Genomic DNA, 20,174 nt, shown 5'->3' with positions numbered 1-20,174 from the left:
GAGGAGCTCCAGTAGTCAAATGCAGGAGGAAATGTGTTCAAAACTAATCAAAAAGTTGAATAATCAGTTACATTACTTTTATATTGTGATACTTGGATTACTGATTACAATCTTTGACAGGTAACTATTAATTGCATCCAATTACATTTTTAAAATAAACTTCCCAACCCTGGTTACCAATCACAAGTTCCAGAGGCAGCTGCGGGCGGGATTTAGGTGTGATGACAGCTAGAAGCGAGCGATGATAGACAGATGGTTCATCCAATCACCTGCCAGGGATTCTTTAAACACACAGTTTCCAAAGACGAGCTCCCACATGGTTCTGTGAACAAACCATCTGGCACATTATATATATATATATATATATATATATATATATATATATATATATATATATATATATATACACACACACACATATATATATATATATATATATATATATATATATATATATATATATATATATATATATATATATATATATATATATATATGTCCTATAACTTAATTTCCATTCATACTCCCTGAACTCATCCATGTATGTATCAAGTTGAGCCACAGTCTACTGGTTGCTTTTGTAACAGGTTTGAATCTTTATTGAAGGAAAAGATCAAATAGAGAACACATGTACAATACTTCAGCTACAGAGAAACAAGCCGTGTAGCTGAACAAAGACATGCGCACATTTCCAACTTTGTCCAAATGAAATAGAAACATGTGAAAGGAGAATGAAAGGGAAATAGTGTCTGAAGTGCTGCTGTGCAAAGTGCCACAAATCAATCCTCTTTATCGACATAGATTTGACTCTACTGTAACTATACTACAGACTTTACTGTACAAACCACCTGCAAGCAGCAGCTGAAATATACTTAACTCAGACGTGGATCTAGGATTTCAAACAGCCCCCCCATCAGAAGAAAGTGCCTGGCACTTTGTACTGGAGCGCCCTCTAGCGGCTTTCCGCCTCAGTACATGGCTCTCATGAACAGGGCAAAGCAAGAAGATATAATCATATCTCAAACTTGTATCAGGTCCCAGGGTCCTTACACATTTTCGATCAAAGAAAATCACATACTTTTTCCTCTGAAGATGTTGTCTGGTGTTCAATATGATTAACGCAGATCTAGATCTAGATCTGGTCTGATGAAGAAATATCAGAATATGTGAGATGATCGGCAGGGTTCCTACATGCTTTCTTTCACATATGGCCGATGTTCTTGACTAGATGTGATGTTGGTGCAGCTATTTGATATAATGCATGCTGACAGTGGCTGGCTCATAAGAGCATCCCTCTATCTGAACATTATTCTTCACATCAACACAAGCTGTGTATTCAAAGTGGGTCTAGACCAAGATCAAAGCTAGAATTGTGTGTGTATCGGACCTGAACTACAACATTTTCCATACTTTTCCCAGACTTTTTTTTCAAATCCCCAAACTATTCACTTTCCAGACCTGCGTAGGAACCCTGAGTTACGGAAGCATGGATACAAGTGGACAGATGGTAATCATATACATATAGAGGGGAATCATATTTAGTCCCTTTGTGCAGCATGGGTTGCTAGTCGTCCATTGGGGGGGGGGCAGCAAATCAGTGACTGTGCAGAGGAGAGGCAGCGCCCCCTAGCTGCTGTCAGCCTGGAGCATCTTCTCGATCTCTTGGTCCCACTGCTCGTCTCTGTCTGTGGCCTCGCTCACCAACTCGTACTCCTGGAGCTCCTGCTGCAGCTCCTTCTCCCAGTCTGCTGGCTCCTCTGGAGGAGGGAGGAGGGAGGAGGAGGGAGGAGGGAGGAGGGAGGAGGGAGGAGGGGGGAGGAGGGAGGAGGGAGGAGGGGGAGGAGGGAGGAGGGGGGAGGGGACACACCACAGAGGTGGTAAGATGGCTTTAGTTAGCCAAATTAACAGGCCAAATGACATCATGACTGACACAACACTGATATATTGACTATGATTAAAAATGTGATATCAAATCAGGCTTGTATATCTTTGATATGATGGATATCATAATAGCCATTGAAAAACTATGAGGCTATGCAGTAACAAGCTGGTCCAGTGTTTAGCCCACACCCAGACGCAGCCAACTAGCTGCTTATTCTTTATAGACTATATTTATATTTCTGATACCAAGGCACACGGGAATAAAAGACAGGGAAGACTCAATTGCATTACAACATCAACAAGAGATCTAAATCTAAAAGAGATTTGCTCACAGGTTCAGCAGCGTCAAGTCAGCCAGAATAAAACAGAAACGTCCGGTTATAACCGTCAAAATAATGACATTTATATCAAAGTACTGTCGCAATGTTTTGTGTGCGATTCGAAATCCCCCAAGTACCAACGAGGAAATAAATAAAACATTTGCAGAGAAACCTGTTGTAAATAAACATACAATGTTGTGCCTTCCAAAAGCCAATTTTAACCCATAGTGAGTTGACTGGTCTGTACACCCAGCAGCAGCATTATGTAGCCTATTGGTTTTAATAAATTAGCGCTTTTATTTTGAAGGTAATATCGCCTCGCTTCCGGTATCAAAGCTCTTGTTTTCAACTTGCTTTCACTGACCAAAAGGGGGCGTGGCAATCACAAAAAGGAGCCTAACTTCTAAACGGATTCACGTAACACCACGATACTTAGAAAGGCTGGCAGAGGTATGATGCACTCTACCGAGTGCCGTAGTAGTAGTAGTAGTAGTAGAGTTGTTGTTGTTATTATTATTAATATACATTTAATTAAATTTTTGGCCTCAATGCTCTTTCCCAGGCTTTTCCACCCTACCAAATATAAAATTCGGTGGGAAACAAGAGTGCTTCTGATTTTTGGAATTTTTTTGTAATGAAAAATCTGCAACATCGGCACAAAATATCGTCTTTATCAGCAGCTTGAATGCCGAATGCTCATTTCCAGCTTAAGAAATGTAACAGACACACAGTTCCCTAAAGGATGAAACAAAAGTGTAAGAAAGCCGACCTTCAGGAGAGGGGCTGTCCTTCTTATCCAGCACCAGCTGCTCCATCTCTTTCTTCAGGTCGTCCTGGTTGATGTTGGCGGAGTCGAACGCGTCGCTCACAAACTCCGACACCCCGGGACTCGAACACATGTCCTCCTCTTCCTCCTGGGCCGGCTGGGACTGAAAACAGAGAGCTTCTTCCTCAGCCACTTGTATACATACTGAGCATACACAACCACCACATCCACAGTATAGCACTCTTACCTTCTGCATGTCACTGATGGAAACAGGTGGGGTTTTTGGTCTGACATTTTCTGCAAAGAAATTATATAAATTTTTTAATTTAGTGGCTAGGATATGTGCGTGTATGTGTGTGTGTGTGTATATATATATATATATATATATATATATATATATATATATACAGTGTTGGGCAAGTTACTTTCAAATTGTAATATACTACATATTACTAGTTACTTTCATTTGAAAGTAATAAGTTACTTTACAATATTACTTTCTGTCTAGAGTAACTCGTTACTTATTACACTACTTTTGCATTACTTTTACCAAAACAACAGCAACAGCAGAATGACATCGCCGCCCCGGAACCATCCCGAAAAATAATTTCAACCACCTTGAAGTCAGTGTAAACAATCCAAAATTTTAAATGTTATTCTTTTCCTTTATTGTCATAGTGGTTATTTGCATAAAAACACAGTTTGATTAGGAAATGATTGTATCTTTTTTAAATATGTGCTTTGATTTAATAAAATGTAACTCAATTTGTAACTTGAGTTACTTGACAAAGTAACTGGTATAATATTACTGAAATCCTATAAGTAATAAGTTATATTACTGAGTTACTGCTAAAAGTAATATATTACATGTAATATGTTACTTTTGTAATGAGTTACCCCCAACACTGTATATATATATATATCTCTATATCGTATGTATGTATATATATATATACATACACACACACATATATATTAAGGTGACATCCTCAGGGGACACTGGCCCTCTGTCCCCCTCCTCCCTCTAACCTGTTAAGGTGACGTCCTCAGGGGAGACACTGGCCCCTCTGTCCCCCTCCTCCCTCTGCTGCTGCTGGGCTGCCAGCGCCGTCAGCTGGGCCGATTGCTTGATCAGAGACACCCGGTAGAAGTAGTTCCTCCAGAACGCCTCCTCCTTCACACTACAAACAAACACAAACACAGGTGAGTCATCATAATGGACCGGACCAGGGTTACATTGACATGAGCTCTAAATAAGAGTCAGATATCGTCCAATCACTGTTGTCCACATCTGATACGATGGTCATAATGATTTTTATTAATCACATATTAATTGTAGAATTGATCAATACTACATTACGTCTATGGGGTTTTGAAAGGTGCCATAAAAATAAAGCTTTAGGGTACTTACGTCCTAAACTGAGTGAGATATTTTGATAAAATTCTGGACTAATATGCATAAATGTTGTATTATTACTGTTGTTTTTATTATCATTCTTGATTATTGTAATATGAATGCTATTATTATACTTTAAGTTTTAGTATTTTTTCCCATGGTCTAAAATATGCGGAACATACTTGCACTTGGAATTTTAGTGCTTTAGTCATGGCATCATATTACATGGAAGCTATTGAAAGAAATCATGAATTTTCCATAAAGATTCATGATTGAGAATCACTCAAATCAAATATAATGAGGTGTGTCTTATTTGTCCAGTCTAGTAATAATCTGGTATTGATTTAGAGGCAGTCGGTCACATTGCATGGGAGCTATTGGAAAAGAAATCATGAATTTTCCATTCAAATGTTCATAAAAAAAAAAGATTACCCATAACAATTAATTTCATTACACACAACAAAATCAATGACTTTTCCAAAACGTTCAATGATTTTACAAATGTCATGACTTTTCCAGGCCTGGAAAACAAAATATTGAAATTCCATGACTTTTCCAGTTTTCCAGGTATTGCATGACTGTGGGAACTCTGCGACATTAATTAGACCACACACGCGCACACGTACACACACACGTACACACACGTACACACACACACACACACACCACACACACACACACACACACACACACACACACACACACGGCCTACTGACTGTTTGGGGACCAGGTCGAAGCGCATGCGGTTGAGCAGCTGGTCTTCTTGTAGCATGACGGTGGCCAGAGGGTACATCTCCTCCATGATGAAGCAGAAGTGCACGCCGGCTGGGGGGTCGCGCAGGAAGTTCCTCTTGTCCTACAGGAAGACACATCACCAGCGCCTTGCTTTTTACTAGGGATGCACCATATATCAGGAATATCAATCAATCAATCAGTCAATCAATCAATCAATCAATCAATCAATAAATAAATATAAATATATATAAATATATATATATAAATATTATTAATAATAATATCGGTATCGGCATCAGTCAAGAGAGTTGGAAAATATTGGATATCGTCACAGCTACTTACCAAACACATGAATCATTTGAAATAAAATGTTGACTTTAAATGATCTGATTACAAGCTAATGTGATTGACAAGATTCTGCCTATAAAAGCTCCAGCAGGACCGTGTGCAGCAGCTAAAGACTAATGCGTTTTAGACACTAGGTGGCGCTTCATGGACCAGATGTTTTTTAACTGCAGACTGATAGAATCAGGTGTGAGACAGACCACAGAGAGCGATTATCGGCCAATCAGAGATGAGCTTTCAACAAAGCCGTGTTATAAGTGACATGAGAGAACACATGCTGACATCGTGTAGGATCTGTACATGACTCACGGCAGACAGAGCCAGGATCTGCTGCTGGATGGTCTCTTCCTCGTTGTAACCGACCCAGGGTGGCACCGCTGCATCTGGGCACAAACGCCAGCACAGGCAGCTTCACTCATCACACATTAGGGCAGGGGGTTCCCAACCTTTTTTGGCTTGTGACCTCACTTTGATGTCACAAAAATCCGGGGGCTCCAGACATTCAAATTTCGGTACAACATCGGTAATATTATCAGTGAGTCAGCGACATCGTCAATGTCGATGTCACTGATGATATGTAAAGGTGAAAAAATAAAATAAAATAAAACGCTCAAAATGAAGGCTAAATTTTGGCAGAGGATTTTTTTTCAAAGGGGTCCCTTGACCTCTCACCTCAAGATATGAGAATGGGTTTAATGGGTACCCACGAGTCTCCCCTATACAGAAAATGTAGCATTTTTTACAGCCTAAATAGCTTTAATAGATTGTTGAGTATTTTAGACACTAATTAGACCCACGGCACTGGAACACCTAAACGGATTGGAAGTTGGAAACCTTAATCAATGTCTTGCTTGCACCTGTTTTACTTCCTGCCTTTTAGGCTCTGATGAAGGTCTTGCCGATCAAAAGCTTACCATAATAAATGTGAAATCTGTACAGATTCAAGTGTGCGGAAATTCCTTTTATAAAGGCACAAAATGGGTGAATTGGGTGGGATGTGAAATAGGCGAATTGCTGTGCATCCCACCTGATCTCTTGGCCTTATTTTCCTGGACAAACTTCTGCTGTTCCTTTTGGAAGTCTCCGAGGAAAGTCTGGAAGCAGACAAACGCACAGGTCAGCACACAGACAGACACATACTCAAAGAAGGAAGGGACCTGTATCAACGAGGTAAAAATTGAATCAATAAATAGACCCGAGGTTTTCAAAGTGGGAGGCGGGCCTCCCCAGGGAGTCTCCAGACAGTTTCAGGGGAGGCTCAGTGAATGGCAGCGAAGAAAATATCTCAAAAGGAGATCACATAGAACCTAAACCTAAACCTAGAATAGTCTAAATTTGTGTGATTTGGTTAAATAAATAGCTAAGATAATCAGTAGTTTTGGGAATTTTACAGTTTTCCCCACTTTCCCAGAGTCAGAAACAAATAATTCCTTCAGGCAGACCTTATGACAGCCATTTTTATGTATTGGTGTCGTCTGAAGTATGTCAAACAAGCTACAGCAATATCAGGCTATCTTGGCTCAATTAATTATCGAGTGTCTGTAGGGGGGGTGGCTTTGTCTGAGGGGAGGCCCACAGTCTCAGACTTTGGAAACCACTACAATAGACTACATTTATCAAGGTACATCATCAGCGTGTCCCATTTGCCTCATGAAGAATATTATGTGAATATGAGGACAATACAAATTGTTGATGATGTCGCCGTGCAAGAAGCAGAGAGCAGCGTGCCTTGTCTATGATGCCGTCGATGTTTCCATCCTCCACGCTCTTCTTGATGGTCTGAGCGGTCCCTGCCACAGACTCTGATATCTTCTTGGTGGCATTGGTGGCAAAACTGAAGATGTAGTCTTCAAAGAGAGGAGGGAGAGGACGGGATTAGGGCTTCATGAGACTTGACTTGATGCATGAAGAGAAAACTTGAGACTTGACTTTTTGTTCTGGTGACTTGCTACTCGACTCTGACTTGTGCAGTACTTTGATGAAAAGGTTTCTTGTGTGTAGCAGACCTGTCATCAAAACATTGCTACAGCGACACAGGAGGAGCACGCAGAACAGAATGCAGTTTATTTAAATGGACCCATGGTTGTGTAACGTAGCTCAGTAGCACTACTAACACTGTCACGGTTGTTGGTTTGATTCCCACTGGGGCCACCCATGCTCACAAGAGTCACAACATACTGTAAGCACTTATACCATATTTGCTTCCACCAAATTACATTATCTTCATAAGGTTACACCTGGCATTTTTATGGAGGACAGCAAGGCTGACTAACTGATGACGAGTTCCACATCTAAAAGAGAGATGATTAAGAAGCACGTAGGGTAGTCTTACCGCCCAGTCCTCTCCCCGGCTGCTCGGAGTTCTCCTGGCGGGCTGCTGGCTCGTCTTCCTGGGCTGCTTGCTGTTTGTTTACCTCGTTCTGTGCCTGGACCACCTTCTCTTCTCGCTCCTCGGCTAAGTTGTCCGTGTCATCACGCTTCTTTGGGTACGCCGGGTTCTCCAAGCCCAGCCACGACCCAAAACCTTTCAACATGTCAACCTAGCTGCTGTCAGCCTGGAGCATCTTCTCGATCTCTTGGTCCCACTGCTCGTCTCTGTCTGTGGCCTCGCTCACCACCTCGTACTCCTGGAGCTCCTGCTGCAGCTCCTTCTCCCAGTCTGCCGGCTCCTCTGGAGGAGGGAGGAGGGAGGAGGGAGGAGGGAGGGAGGGGACACACCACAGAGGTGGTAAGATGGCTTTAGTTAGCCAAATTAACATGCCAAATGACATCATGACTGACACAACATTGATATATTGACTATGAATAAAAATCTGATATCAAATCAGGCTTGTATATCTTTGATATGATGGATATCATTCGGTTTGTTTGATGACATATTTATTGCTCTACACTGGTTGTCTATGGGAAGCACTTAACCTGAATTTATTCTGATGACTGTAATTATGATCTCCGCCAATGGGCGGACATACATTATTATGCAAATGCTTTATTAAACATGCTGAGGAGTGACACATCACCACATTATGATCCATATTTATCAAGCATCGCAGAGTAGGAGTAGCGATCTAGGATCAGTTATGTCCCTTAGCTCATAACCAATGAGATGAGCATATTGATCTAGGATCAGTTATGTCCCTTAGCTCATAACCAATGAGATGAGCATATTGATCTAGGATCAGTTATGTCCCTTAGCTCATAACCAATGAGATGAGCATATTGATCTAGGATCAGTTATGTCCCTTAGCTCATAACCAATGAGATGAGCATATTGATCTAGGATCAGTTTTGTCCCTTAGCTCATAACCAATGAGATGAGCATATTGATCTAGGATCAGTTATGTCCCTTAGCCCATAACCAATGAGATGAGCATATTGATCTAGGATCAGTTATGTCCCTTAGCTCATAACCAATGAGATGAGGATATTGATCGGGTAGACGTGATCCTGTTGAGGAAGAAAAACCAGGTCACCTACCTATAGAGAGCCAAAGTGAACGTCACTTCCTGCTTCAGCGCTGTACCAGAGAAGTGAGTCACTTTGCCTCTCTATACACGTTGCCAGCCACTGCTCATCATCCTCATTCCTCATCACGGGCCTGGGCCCTGCACCCAGCGCACGTGTTCTGACCCGTCTGTCCTCAGCCAGCTCTGCCGCGCGCTTTCCGCTTCACAGCTGTGCCCACAGTGTTCTAAGCAGACCAGATGGCATCCAGCAGATGATAGAACACTCATCCCTAAGAGACTTGAGACTTGACTTAGACTTGTGACCAAAAGACTTGAGACTTGACTTGGACTTGCAAAAAATAACTTGTGAGCATCTCTGTTTTGTTGTCATCACGTGTGTGTGGTGTGTATGTATGTGTGTGTGTGTGTGTGTGCGTGTGTGTGTGTGTGTGTGTGTGTGTGTGTGTGTGCATGTGTGTGTGTAGAGTCATGGCATACATGTACATACCTGATCTTTCTTTACTCTTTGCAGACAGTCTCCCAGTTGGATTTTCTCCTCTTCTAGCACCGTAACGTTATTCAACTCGCTACCTCAGCTTCTATGAGCTGAGCGGTAGATCTTAGATCAGCCCCCAAAAAAACAAGCCGACTCGACCGAGCCCGTTCTGTCTCTGGGCCCGTCCCGTCCCATTGACTGCAAGTATGGGCACGAGCCCAACCCCAACCTGAAATTGTCTTAGTAAGTTGGCTGCTTCTCTCAACTATAACCCTGATGTCTCTTCAGTCTTATGAATACATAAAGGTTTGAAGGTTACAATGTTATAACATTCTGATCTTATCACACCAAATATGACCCCAATTATATCAATATGTGACCACGAGCCCGGCCGGGGCCCGAGGTATAGAAGGGATGTTCAGACCCGGCACATGGACCCGGTCGGGCCGGACTCGGGTTCTGGCAGAGCCTCTCACCTCTAATGAGTGGACTAGCTTCCCTGCACCATACCGGCCCGTATCCAAGGTTCATCCTATTTCCTGGAACAGCAAACAACGTTTTCATTGGATGAGAAGCTGACAGGATGTGTGGTGGGTTGAGCTGTCCCCTGTTAGTGCTGCCACGCCCCCCTCATCATCTCCCATCCAGAACAGGTGAGGCACCTCCCCCTCTTGCTAGTTGACAGCCTCTTTAAAAGTGAGCCGTGCATGGCTGTTAGTTAGGCTTGCCTCGCTCTTTCCCGACACCGCTGTGATGGTTGAGACAGAGTCATGCCAGAATAAGGAGCAGAGCTAGCTGGAGGGAGCATTAGCTCCTTCACACCACGGTACAGCACTATTTGGTTGGTAGCTCGTAGGCTCCAGCAACCAGGAGCATGACGACGGGGGTTTCCCGGTGGCTTTCTGCAGGGTCCAGTTTGGCCTAGTACTGCTGTGTTGGAAGTTCTTCTCCGTGCCCTTGTACAGCACCACCTGGTTCGGTCGGTCTCTGTAGGTCGTAGGCTCCAAGGAATGAGGGAGCCTGACGTTTGGGTGGCCTTCCTCATGGCCTAGCTCTGCTGCATATAGGAGGAGCTCTGTTGCCACTGGTGTTTTTGTCCTATAGTTTTTTGTCCTTTTTGTCTTTCATTTTGTTGATTTTGTTATTTTGTTGATTTCATTTTGTAAAGCGACTTGAGTGTTTCTAGAGGGCTCTAGCATTTGAAAGATTCCTTATTGTCAGTTACAGTACGTCAGGTGGCCATATCCGCAGGTGGTTGGTCACTGGGTGGAGGCCTATACCTGGGTTTCTATAGTGCATGTCAACGTTTGCTGTGCCATCTTAAGCTTTCTTGTATTTAGGCATCGTGAGTTTTAACTTGCTTCTACTGCATGCTAGTTTGTGTTCTAACCCGCCTTTCTTGCAGTGTATGGTAACCATTGTTCACTCCTCCCCATCAGGACTTCATGGGGGCTGAGACCTGTGGTGCTGTTAGCAGTGCTTCGGATGGAGTATAGCACAAGTGGTAACGCTTCGCGCCACTTGAGGCCAGTCGCTTGCATTGTTTTTGTTAGTTTGTTTTTAACAATACCATTCATCCTTTCAACTTGAGCAGATGAGGTGGGATTGTATGGTATGTGTAATTTCCAATCTATCCCCAGCACTTTACACAGTGTTTGTGTAATCTTTTAGGTGAATGGGGTCCTGGAATGTCCCAGCCATTTTTGCAAAATGTACTGATAAACTCAACCTTAAAACAGGACACCTCGACACCCGCAGTTTTTGTCACGCGTGGGTTATGGATTCCTAGCAGGAAGCAGTAACCAAAGCCTTTTAGTAAGAGAGTTGCCATGGCAACCAATAACCCATGGCCATGGGTTATTGGATTTATACAATGGCTGTGAACCAATCAGATTGCTTGATTTGAGAGAGCCGTTTTATAAATATATATATATACACACATACATACATACATACATACATATGTATGTATACATACATATGTATGTATACATATGTATACATATGTATACATATATATATATATATATATATATATATATATATATATATATATATATATATATATTTATAAAACGGCTCCTCGGCTAAGTTGTCCGTGTCATCACGCTTCTTTGGGTACGCTGGGTTCTCCAAGCCCAGCCACGACCCAAAACCTTTCAACATTTCAACCTAGCTGCTGTCAGCCTGGAGCATCTTCTCGATCTCTTGGTCCCACTGCTCGTCTCTGTCTGTGGCCTCGCTCACCACCTCGTACTTCTGGAGCTCCTGCTGCAGCTCCTTCTCCCAGTCTGCTGGCTCCTCTGGGGGAGGGAGGAGGGAGGAGGGAGGAGGGAGGAGGAGGGGACACACCACAGAGGTGGTAAGATGGATTTAGTTAGTCAAATTAGCATGCCAAATGACATCATGACTGACACAACACTGATATATTGACTATGAATAAAAATCTGATATCAAATCAGGCTTGTATATCTTTGATATGATGGATATCATTCGGTTTGTTTGATGACATATTTATTGCTCTACACTGGTTGTCTATGGGAAGCACTTAACCTGAATTTATTCTGATGACTGTAATTATGATCTCCGCCAATGGGCGGACATACATTATTATGCAAATGCTTTATTAAACATGCTGAGGAGTGACACATCACCACATTATGCTCCATATTTATCAAGCATCTCAGAGTAGGAGTAGCGATCTAGGATCAGTTATGTCCCTTAGCTCATAACCAATGAGATGAGCATATTGATCTAGGATCAGTTATGTCCCTTAGCTCATAACCAATGAGATGAGCATATTGATCTAGGATCAGTTATGTCCCTTAGCTCATAACCAATGAGATGAGCATATTGATCTAGGATCAGTTATGTCCCTTAGCTCATAACCAAGGAGATGAGCATATTGATCTAGGATCAGTTATGTCCCTTAGCTCATAACCAATGAGATGAGCATATTGATCTAGGATCAGTTATGTCCCTTAGCTCATAACCAATGAGATGAGGATATTGATCGGGTAGACGTGATCCTGTTGAGGAAGAAAAACCAGGTCACCTACCTATAGAGAGCCAAAGTGAACGTCACTTCCTGCTTCAGCGCTGTACCAGAGAAGTGAGTCACTTTGCCTCTCTATACACGTTGCCAGCCTCTGCTCATCGTCCTCATTCCTCATCACGGGCCTGGGCCCTGCACGCCGCGCACGTGTTCTGACCCGTCTGTCCTCAGCCAGCTCTGCCGCGCGCTTTCCGCTTCACAGCTGTGCCCACAGTGTTCTAAGCAGACCAGATGGCATCCAGCAGATGATAGAACACTCATCCCTAAGAGACTTGAGACTTGACTCAGACTTGTGACCAAAAGACTTGAGACTTGACTTGGACTTGCAAAAAATAACTTGTGAGCATCTCTGTTTTGTTGTCATCACGTGTGTGTGGTGTGTATATGTGTGTGTATGTGTGTGTGTGTGTGTGTGTGTGTGCATGTGTGTGTGTGTGTGTGTGTGTGTGTGTGTGTGTGTGCGGGAGTGTGTGTGTAGAGTCATGGCATACATACCTGATCTTTCTTTACTCTTTGCAGACAGTCTCCCAGTTGGATTTTCTCCTCTTCTAGCACCGTAACGTTATTCAACTCGCTACCTCAGCTTCTATGAGCTGAGCGGTAGATCTTAGATCAGGCCCCCAAAAAAACAGGCCGACTCGACGCGAGCCCGTTCTGTCTCTGGGCCCGTCCCGTCCCATTGACTGCAAGTATGGGCACGAGCCCAACCCCAACCTGAAATTGTCTTCGTAAGTTGGCTGCTTATCTCAACTATAACCCTGATGTCTGTTCAGTCTTATGAATACATAAAGGTTTGAAGGTTACAATGTTATAACTAATTCTGATCTTATCACACCAAATATGACCCCAATTATATCAATATCTGACCACGAGCGCGGCCGGGGCCCGAGGTATAGAAGGGATATTCAGACCCGGCACATGGACCCGGTCGGGCCGGACTCGGGTTCTGGCAGAGCCTCTCACCTCTAATGAGTGGACTAGCTTCCCTGCACCATACCTGCCCCCGTATCCAAGGTTCATCCTATTTCCTGGAACAGCAAACAACGTTTTCATTGGATGAGAAGCTGATTGGATGTGTGGTGGGTTGAGCTGTCCCCTGTTAGTGCTGCCACGCCCCCCTCATCATCTCCCATCCAGAACAGGTGAGGCTCCTCCCCCTCTTGCTAGTTGACAGCCTCTTTAAAAGTGAGCCGTGCATGGCTGTTAGTTAGGCTTGCCTCGCTCTTTCCCGACACCGCTGTGATGGTTGAGACAGAGTCATGCCAGAATAAGGAGCAGAGCTAGCTGGAGGGAGCATTAGCTCCTTCATACCACGGTACAGCACTATTTGGTTGGTAGCTCGTAGGCTCCAGCAACGAGGAGCATGACGACAGGGTTTCCCGGTGTCTTTCTGCAGGGTCCAGTTTGGCCTAGTACTGCTGTGTTGGAAGTTCTTCTCCGTGCTCTTGTACAGCACCACCTGGTTCGGTCGGTCTCTGTAGCTCGTACTGTAGGCTCCAAGGAATGAGGGAGCCTGACGATTGGGTGGCCTTCCTCATGGCCTAGCTCTGCTGCATTTCATAGGAGGAGCTCTGTTGCCACTTCTGTTTTTGTCCTATAGTTTCTTGTCCTTTTTGTCTTTCATTTTGTTGATTTGGCTATTTTGTTTATTTGATTTTGTAAAACCGACTTGAGTATTTCTTAGGGGTGTCACGATACACTCAGTTCATGATACGATACGATATTGGGTTCACGATAATGATACGATATTTTAAGAATATTTTTTTGCGATGGATTTGTAAGTTGAGGGGGCATCCTCCACGCTAATTTGAGTAATTTCACCATTTTCATCCTCCGTGTCTGTAACGTCCGTCGTCTGTTCAAACAAAGCAATGAAAAGGAGAGTGAGCATGCAATCAGATGCAGATCAGTGCCACCATGTTCAGCTTCTTTTTCTCACGATATAAGATTTCATCTCAACAATACATATTGTCACGTTTTGATATCGCGTTATATCGTGGGACGATATATTGTGACCTAGTGTTTCTAGAGGGCTCTAGCATTTTAAAGATTCCTTATTGCCAGTTACAGTACGTTGGGTGGCTATAGTTCCACAGGTGGTTGGTCACTGGGTGGAGGCCTATACCTGGGTTTCTATAGAGCATGTCAAAGTTTGCTGTGCCATCTTAAGCTTTCTTGTATTTAGGCATGGTGAGTTTGAACTTGCTTCTCCTGCATGCTAGTTTGTGTTCTAACCCGTCCTTTCTTGCAGTGTATGGTAACCATTGTTCCAAGTATTAGTCAGTTTCCCAAGTGTTGCTGTCCAGAGTTATGGTTTGTGAAAAACTTCAAGATTCTGATTGATAAACTTGCACACAACAATTGTGAATGCTTTTATTTTATATTGTTGGCAAATGACCATGGTATAAGCGGGATAATCAACTCCTAGATGTCTGTTAAATGATTTGAATGCACTTTGGTTCTTTGCCTCCACATTGTGCATTAAAATAACTTCAGTCTCACCTAGAAGTTGATTATTCCTGACTTATTTCTTATGGTAAATAAAGCTAAATGAACTGACATGGGCCAGAACACATGAAATGAATCCCTTCTATGACGGGACATCATGTTCTGATCCATTACATTTCCTATCTGCTTCTTTAATGAATCACAGCACCAGGGACGGATTGAAGGAAGCTGAGAGCAGAGAGAAAATGAGTCTGCTGCCACTCAGATGATAGAAGTGGACAGTAGGACAAGAGATGAGTCAGTGTTTCTTCATATCATCTTTGCTGTTCAGATAAGAATTGTTTTGTCATCTCCATTCCTGAACATCATAAGAAACATGACTTGTGTCGCCTACTGATAATATTAATTTAATGTGTATTGTATTGAATCTGCTGTGTTCAACTTCAGAGTGGTGCAGAGAGAGGGAGAGAGTGAGAGAGAGAGGGAGGGAGGGAGGGAGGGAGAGAGAGAGAGAGCATGATGATGCCAACAGGGAAGGGAGAGCTGATAACTTCAGAGTAGGGGAGGCAGAGAGAGACACAGAGAGAGGGAGAGACAGAAAGAGACAGAAAGAGAGAGAGAGACAGAAAGAGAGAGAGAGAGAGAGAGAGAGAGAGAGAGAGAGAGAGAGAGAGAGAGAGAGAGCACGATTTTGAATGAAAAAAACAGACTTGGTGGTCAAACGCCTTAAGACAGAATAATGACATCACAACAGTCTAATGTTAATAACTGATTTGTTTATTTAAAAGTTTCCCCCATTAGCTGCTGCCAGACTACCGCTAGTCTTCCTGGGGTCCAAACACATTACATGTTACATGACAAACAATAGTCAAATGCAATAGTAAAATGACAATAGTAAAAATGACAATAGTAAAAATTACAATAGCACAAAAGAAAATCAGAGAATACAGAATAAAAAGTTATACAAATCAAGACAGATAATATAATGTTGGACTCCATATGTGTCAATATTCTTTCTAGTCACTTGTAGTTGACTGATCATATTTCTTTCATGTTCACTCTGGTGTATTCAGAGCAAAGAGGGAGAGAGAGAGAGGATGATGCAGGGATAGATCTTATTCCAGTAGAAGTGGCTCATTTTCCATAACATCACACATCTCTAAATAAAGACAGTGTTTACCCTCATATCAAGTGGGAGATTACTGAGCTACAAAAACGGATTTAGAACTTTTAAAATTAGGGCTGCGGCTAACCATTACTTTCATTATCGATTTTCTCGATTCATCAATTACGGTAGTTGTTTGGTCTATACAATGTAAAACGTAAATGTAAAATGTAAAATGTAAAAAAATAAGTCAGAAAATGGTGAAAAAGAGGGATCAGTGTTTCCCAAAGCCCAATATGACATCTTCAAATGTCTTCTTTTGTCCACAACACAAATATATTCCCTTTACTGTCATAGAGGAGTAAAGAAACTAGAAGATATTTACATTTAAGAATCTGGAATCAGAGAATTCTGAGTTTTTTGTATTACTCAAAACGATTATCAAAATAGTTGTTGATTGATTTTCTGACGATCGACGAATCGATTAATCGTTGCAGCTCTATTTAAAATGACCCCCCAAAGTCTTTGAATAATGTCTAGATATATCTAGATATGTCTCATTGCATAAAGTTGCATAACGTTGTGTCATTATTTGTTTCTTTATTAAAAGGATGTCCATTAGCTGCAGCCAAGATGACCGCTAGTCTTCCTGGGGTCCAAACACATGACACGTCACATGACCAATGATAGTCAATTTCAAGCAATAGTAAAATGACAATAGTAAAATGACTAGGGATGTCGACGGTTAACCGTTTAACCGCCGACAATGTCATTGGTCGGTTAAGCATGTCGCTTAAACGGACAATTTGCATGTTCATTTGCATATGACAGTGTTGCCAATCTGGCTATTTTGTCCCTACTTTGTGGGTAGCAGCAACGTTATATGAAGTATATGAACACGGCACAAGGGTTCATAAAGCTTGATTTGGTAACAAATATAATGGTTGATGTGGATTTTCACTCACACCTACTTGTCTGATGTCTGATCAAACGCAGTGTCAGGTGACACAGTGTCAGGTGACACAGAGCTCCATGCAGCATGTACTCCACACAGCCCCGCCCCTCTGCTTTGAGCAGACGAGTGAGTCTGACCACGCCCCGTGCAGACTTCTCCTCTGACCACGCCCCGTGCAGACTTCTCCTCTGACCACGCCCCCGTGCAGACTCCTCCTCTGACCACGCCCCATGCAGACTTCTCCTCTGACCACGCCCCATGCAGACTCCTCCTCTGACCACACCCCCATGCAGACTTCTCCTCTGACCACGCCCCATGCAGACTCCTCCTCTGACCACACCCCATGCAGACTTCTCCTCTGACCACGCCCCATGCAGACTCCTCCTCTGACCACACCCCATGCAGACTTCTCCTCTGACCACGCCCCTGTGCAGACTCCTCCTCTGACCACACCCCATGCAGACTTCTCCTCTGACCACGCCCCTGTGCAGACTCCTCCTCTGACCACACCCCGTGCAGACTCCTCCTCTGACCACGCCCCGTGCAGACTCCTCCTCTGACCACGCCCCGTGCAGACTTCTCCTCTGACCACACCCCCGTGCAGACTCCTCCTCTGACCACGCCCCGTGCAGACTCCTCCTCTGACCACACCCCGTGCAGACTCCTCCTCTGACCACACCCCCTGCAGACTCCTCCTCTGACCACACCCCATGCAGACTCCTCCTCTGACCACACCCCATGCAGACTCCTCCTCTGACCACACCCCATGCAGACTCCTCCTCTGACCACACCCCCTGCAGACTCCTCCTCTGACCACGCCCCATGCAGACTCCTCCTCTGACCACGCCCCGTGCAGACTCCTCCTCTGACCACGCCCCGTGCAGACTCCTCCTCTGACCACGCCCCGTGCAGACTTCTCCTCTGACCACACCCCATGCAGACTCCTCCTCTGACCACACCCCATGCAGACTTCTCCTCTGACCACACCCCATGCAGACTTCTCCTCTGACCACACCCCATGCAGACTTCTCCTCTGACCACGCCCCCGTGCAGACTTCTCCTCTGACCACACCCCCGTGCAGACTCCTCCTCTGACCACGCCCCGTGCAGACTCCTCCTCTGACCACGCCCCGTGCAGACTTCTCCTCTGACCACACCCCATGCAGACTTCTCCTCTGACCACGCCCCATGCAGACTTCTCCTCTGACCACACCCCATGCAGACTTCTCCTCTGACCACACCCCATGCAGACTTCTCCTCTGACCACGCCCCCGTGCAGACTTCTCCTCTGACCACACCCCTGTGCAGACTTCTCCTCTGACCACACCCCCATGCAGACTTCTCCTCTGACCACGCCCCTGTGCAGACTTCTCCTCTGACCACGCCCCTGTGCAGACTTCTCCTCTGACCACGCCCCTGTGCAGACTTCTCCTCTGACCACACCCCCGTGCAGACTCCTCCTCTGACCACGCCCCGTGCAGACTTCTCCTCTGACCACGCCCCATGCAGACTTCTCCTCTGACCACACCCCGTGCAGACTCCTCCTCTGACCACGCCCCATGCAGACTCCTCCTCTGACCACACCCCATGCAGACTTCTCCTCTGACCACGCCCCATGCAGACTCCTCCTCTGACCACACCCCATGCAGACTTCTCCTCTGACCACACCCCCGTGCAGACTTCTCCTCTGACCACACCCCGTGCAGACTCCTCCTCTGACCACGCCCCATGCAGACTCCTCCTCTGACCACACCCCCTGCAGACTCCTCCTCTGACCACACCCCGTGCAGACTCCTCCTCTGACCACACCCCCTGCAGACTCCTCCTCTGACCACACCCCGTGCAGACTCCTCCTCTGACCACACCCCCGTGCAGACTCCTCCTCTGACCACACCCCATGCAGACTCCTCCTCTGACCACACCCCCGTGCAGACTCCTCCTCTGACCACACCCCATGCAGACTTCTCCTCTGACCACACCCCGTGCAGACTCCTCCTCTGACCACGCCCCATGCAGACTCCTCCTCTGACCACACCCCGTGCAGACTCCTCCTCTGACCACACCCCCGTGCAGACTCCTCCTCTGACCACGCCCCATGCAGACTCCTCCTCTGACCACACCCCGTGCAGACTCCTCCTCTGACCACGCCCCATGCAGACTCCTCCTCTGACCACACCCCATGCAGACTCCTCCTCTGACCACACCCCCGTGCAGACTTCTCCTCTGACCACACCCCCGTGCAGACTTCTCCTCTGACCACACCCCCGTGCAGACTCCTCCTCTGACCACGCCCCCGTGCAGACTAAAGAGACATATGCTTGAGATACATGGCAACGTGAACGCGATCCAATACAAATGAATGCTGCTGTCTGCAGGCAGGCAGTGGGAAATGGCGTTTCTCGCTTAGGCTTTCTCCGGAGTCCGGACATATCCAAAAGGAATTCCACTTTCCACTCCGCAAATACCTCTCTGCGCTGGGAGCGCAGCCGTAATCTCCGTGCAGCGCACCCAGCGCAGAGAGGTATTTGCGCGTAAGAGGTCCTTTTCAAAGCTCTTAGCGCAAAGTAATTGCACGCTGCTGATGATAGGGTAACGCCATCTATCCCACATTTTAGCGCTGAAACGCCTGCTTTGGCTTGTGGCAGCCAATGCCCAGTACAATTATCACAGCCGTGCGCTTGTGTCCGCCCCCAATTTGCATTGCGCACGGCGTTAAACGAGCGCAAATGCAAAATTAGCGATTTTGGGAAGATAGAGGCCAAAGTGTCCTCAGACCAGTACTGCTCTAAGTCTAAGTGCTCTAAGCCTGAGGGACAGCAGCTGACTGTCCTCTGAAGACTCTGTCCATACAGTACAGCTCTATTGATGTTCAGGGGCCAGTTGCACCAACTGGTCTTACACTGGTCTTAACACATTCAGTGCCACAGCGCTTCAGTAAAATTGTCTGGAGCCTGTGCCAGATTCACTTCCATTCAGTTGAAAACAGCTATAGAATTTTTTCTATTATGGCTATATTAACGGGGCTGGACTTTAATGAAAGATTGAACACTCCTGCTTCTTCCAAAGAAGAAATTTTGTTTCTAGACAGTTCCATTATGAAATTACAGCCTCTCCAAAAAGTGCACTTTCAAGGGTTTTCTGTCGTTTTTTTTTAGTTTCCAAGATACAGGCCCTTTTATGAATACCTTTTGCACTCTAATTTCGACAACATTCACTGACTCTGGCT

General features: G+C 44.9%; 2 protein-coding genes across 2 annotated transcripts in view; both read right to left on the bottom strand.

Moving 5' to 3' along the window:
• The window catches only part of LOC310791530 (NLR family CARD domain-containing protein 3-like), a gene marked incomplete at its 3' end in the record, with an annotated part of 336,543 nt that overhangs the window by 253,300 nt on the left and 63,069 nt on the right, over positions 1-20,174 (bottom strand). The gene's annotated exons all lie outside the window — the stretch shown is intronic.
• Positions 1,627-7,977, bottom strand: LOC310791011 (synapse-associated protein 1-like; the record flags this gene model as incomplete). Its single annotated transcript, XM_083652726.1, has 9 exons — positions 1,627-1,757; positions 2,971-3,124; positions 3,215-3,264; positions 3,997-4,148; positions 5,080-5,219; positions 5,753-5,826; positions 6,471-6,537; positions 7,172-7,290; positions 7,776-7,977. 9 exons carry the CDS (start codon positions 7,975-7,977, stop codon positions 1,627-1,629), a joined length of 1,089 nt encoding a protein of 362 aa, XP_083508852.1.

This window comes from Poromitra crassiceps, assembly GCF_964638095.1.
Source record: "Poromitra crassiceps genome assembly, chromosome: 16".
In the NCBI taxonomy this organism is placed as follows: Eukaryota; Metazoa; Chordata; class Actinopteri; order Beryciformes; family Melamphaidae; genus Poromitra; species Poromitra crassiceps.
Note: the sequence above shows the minus strand (reverse complement) of the source record. Positions and strands in the feature narration are given on the sequence as shown.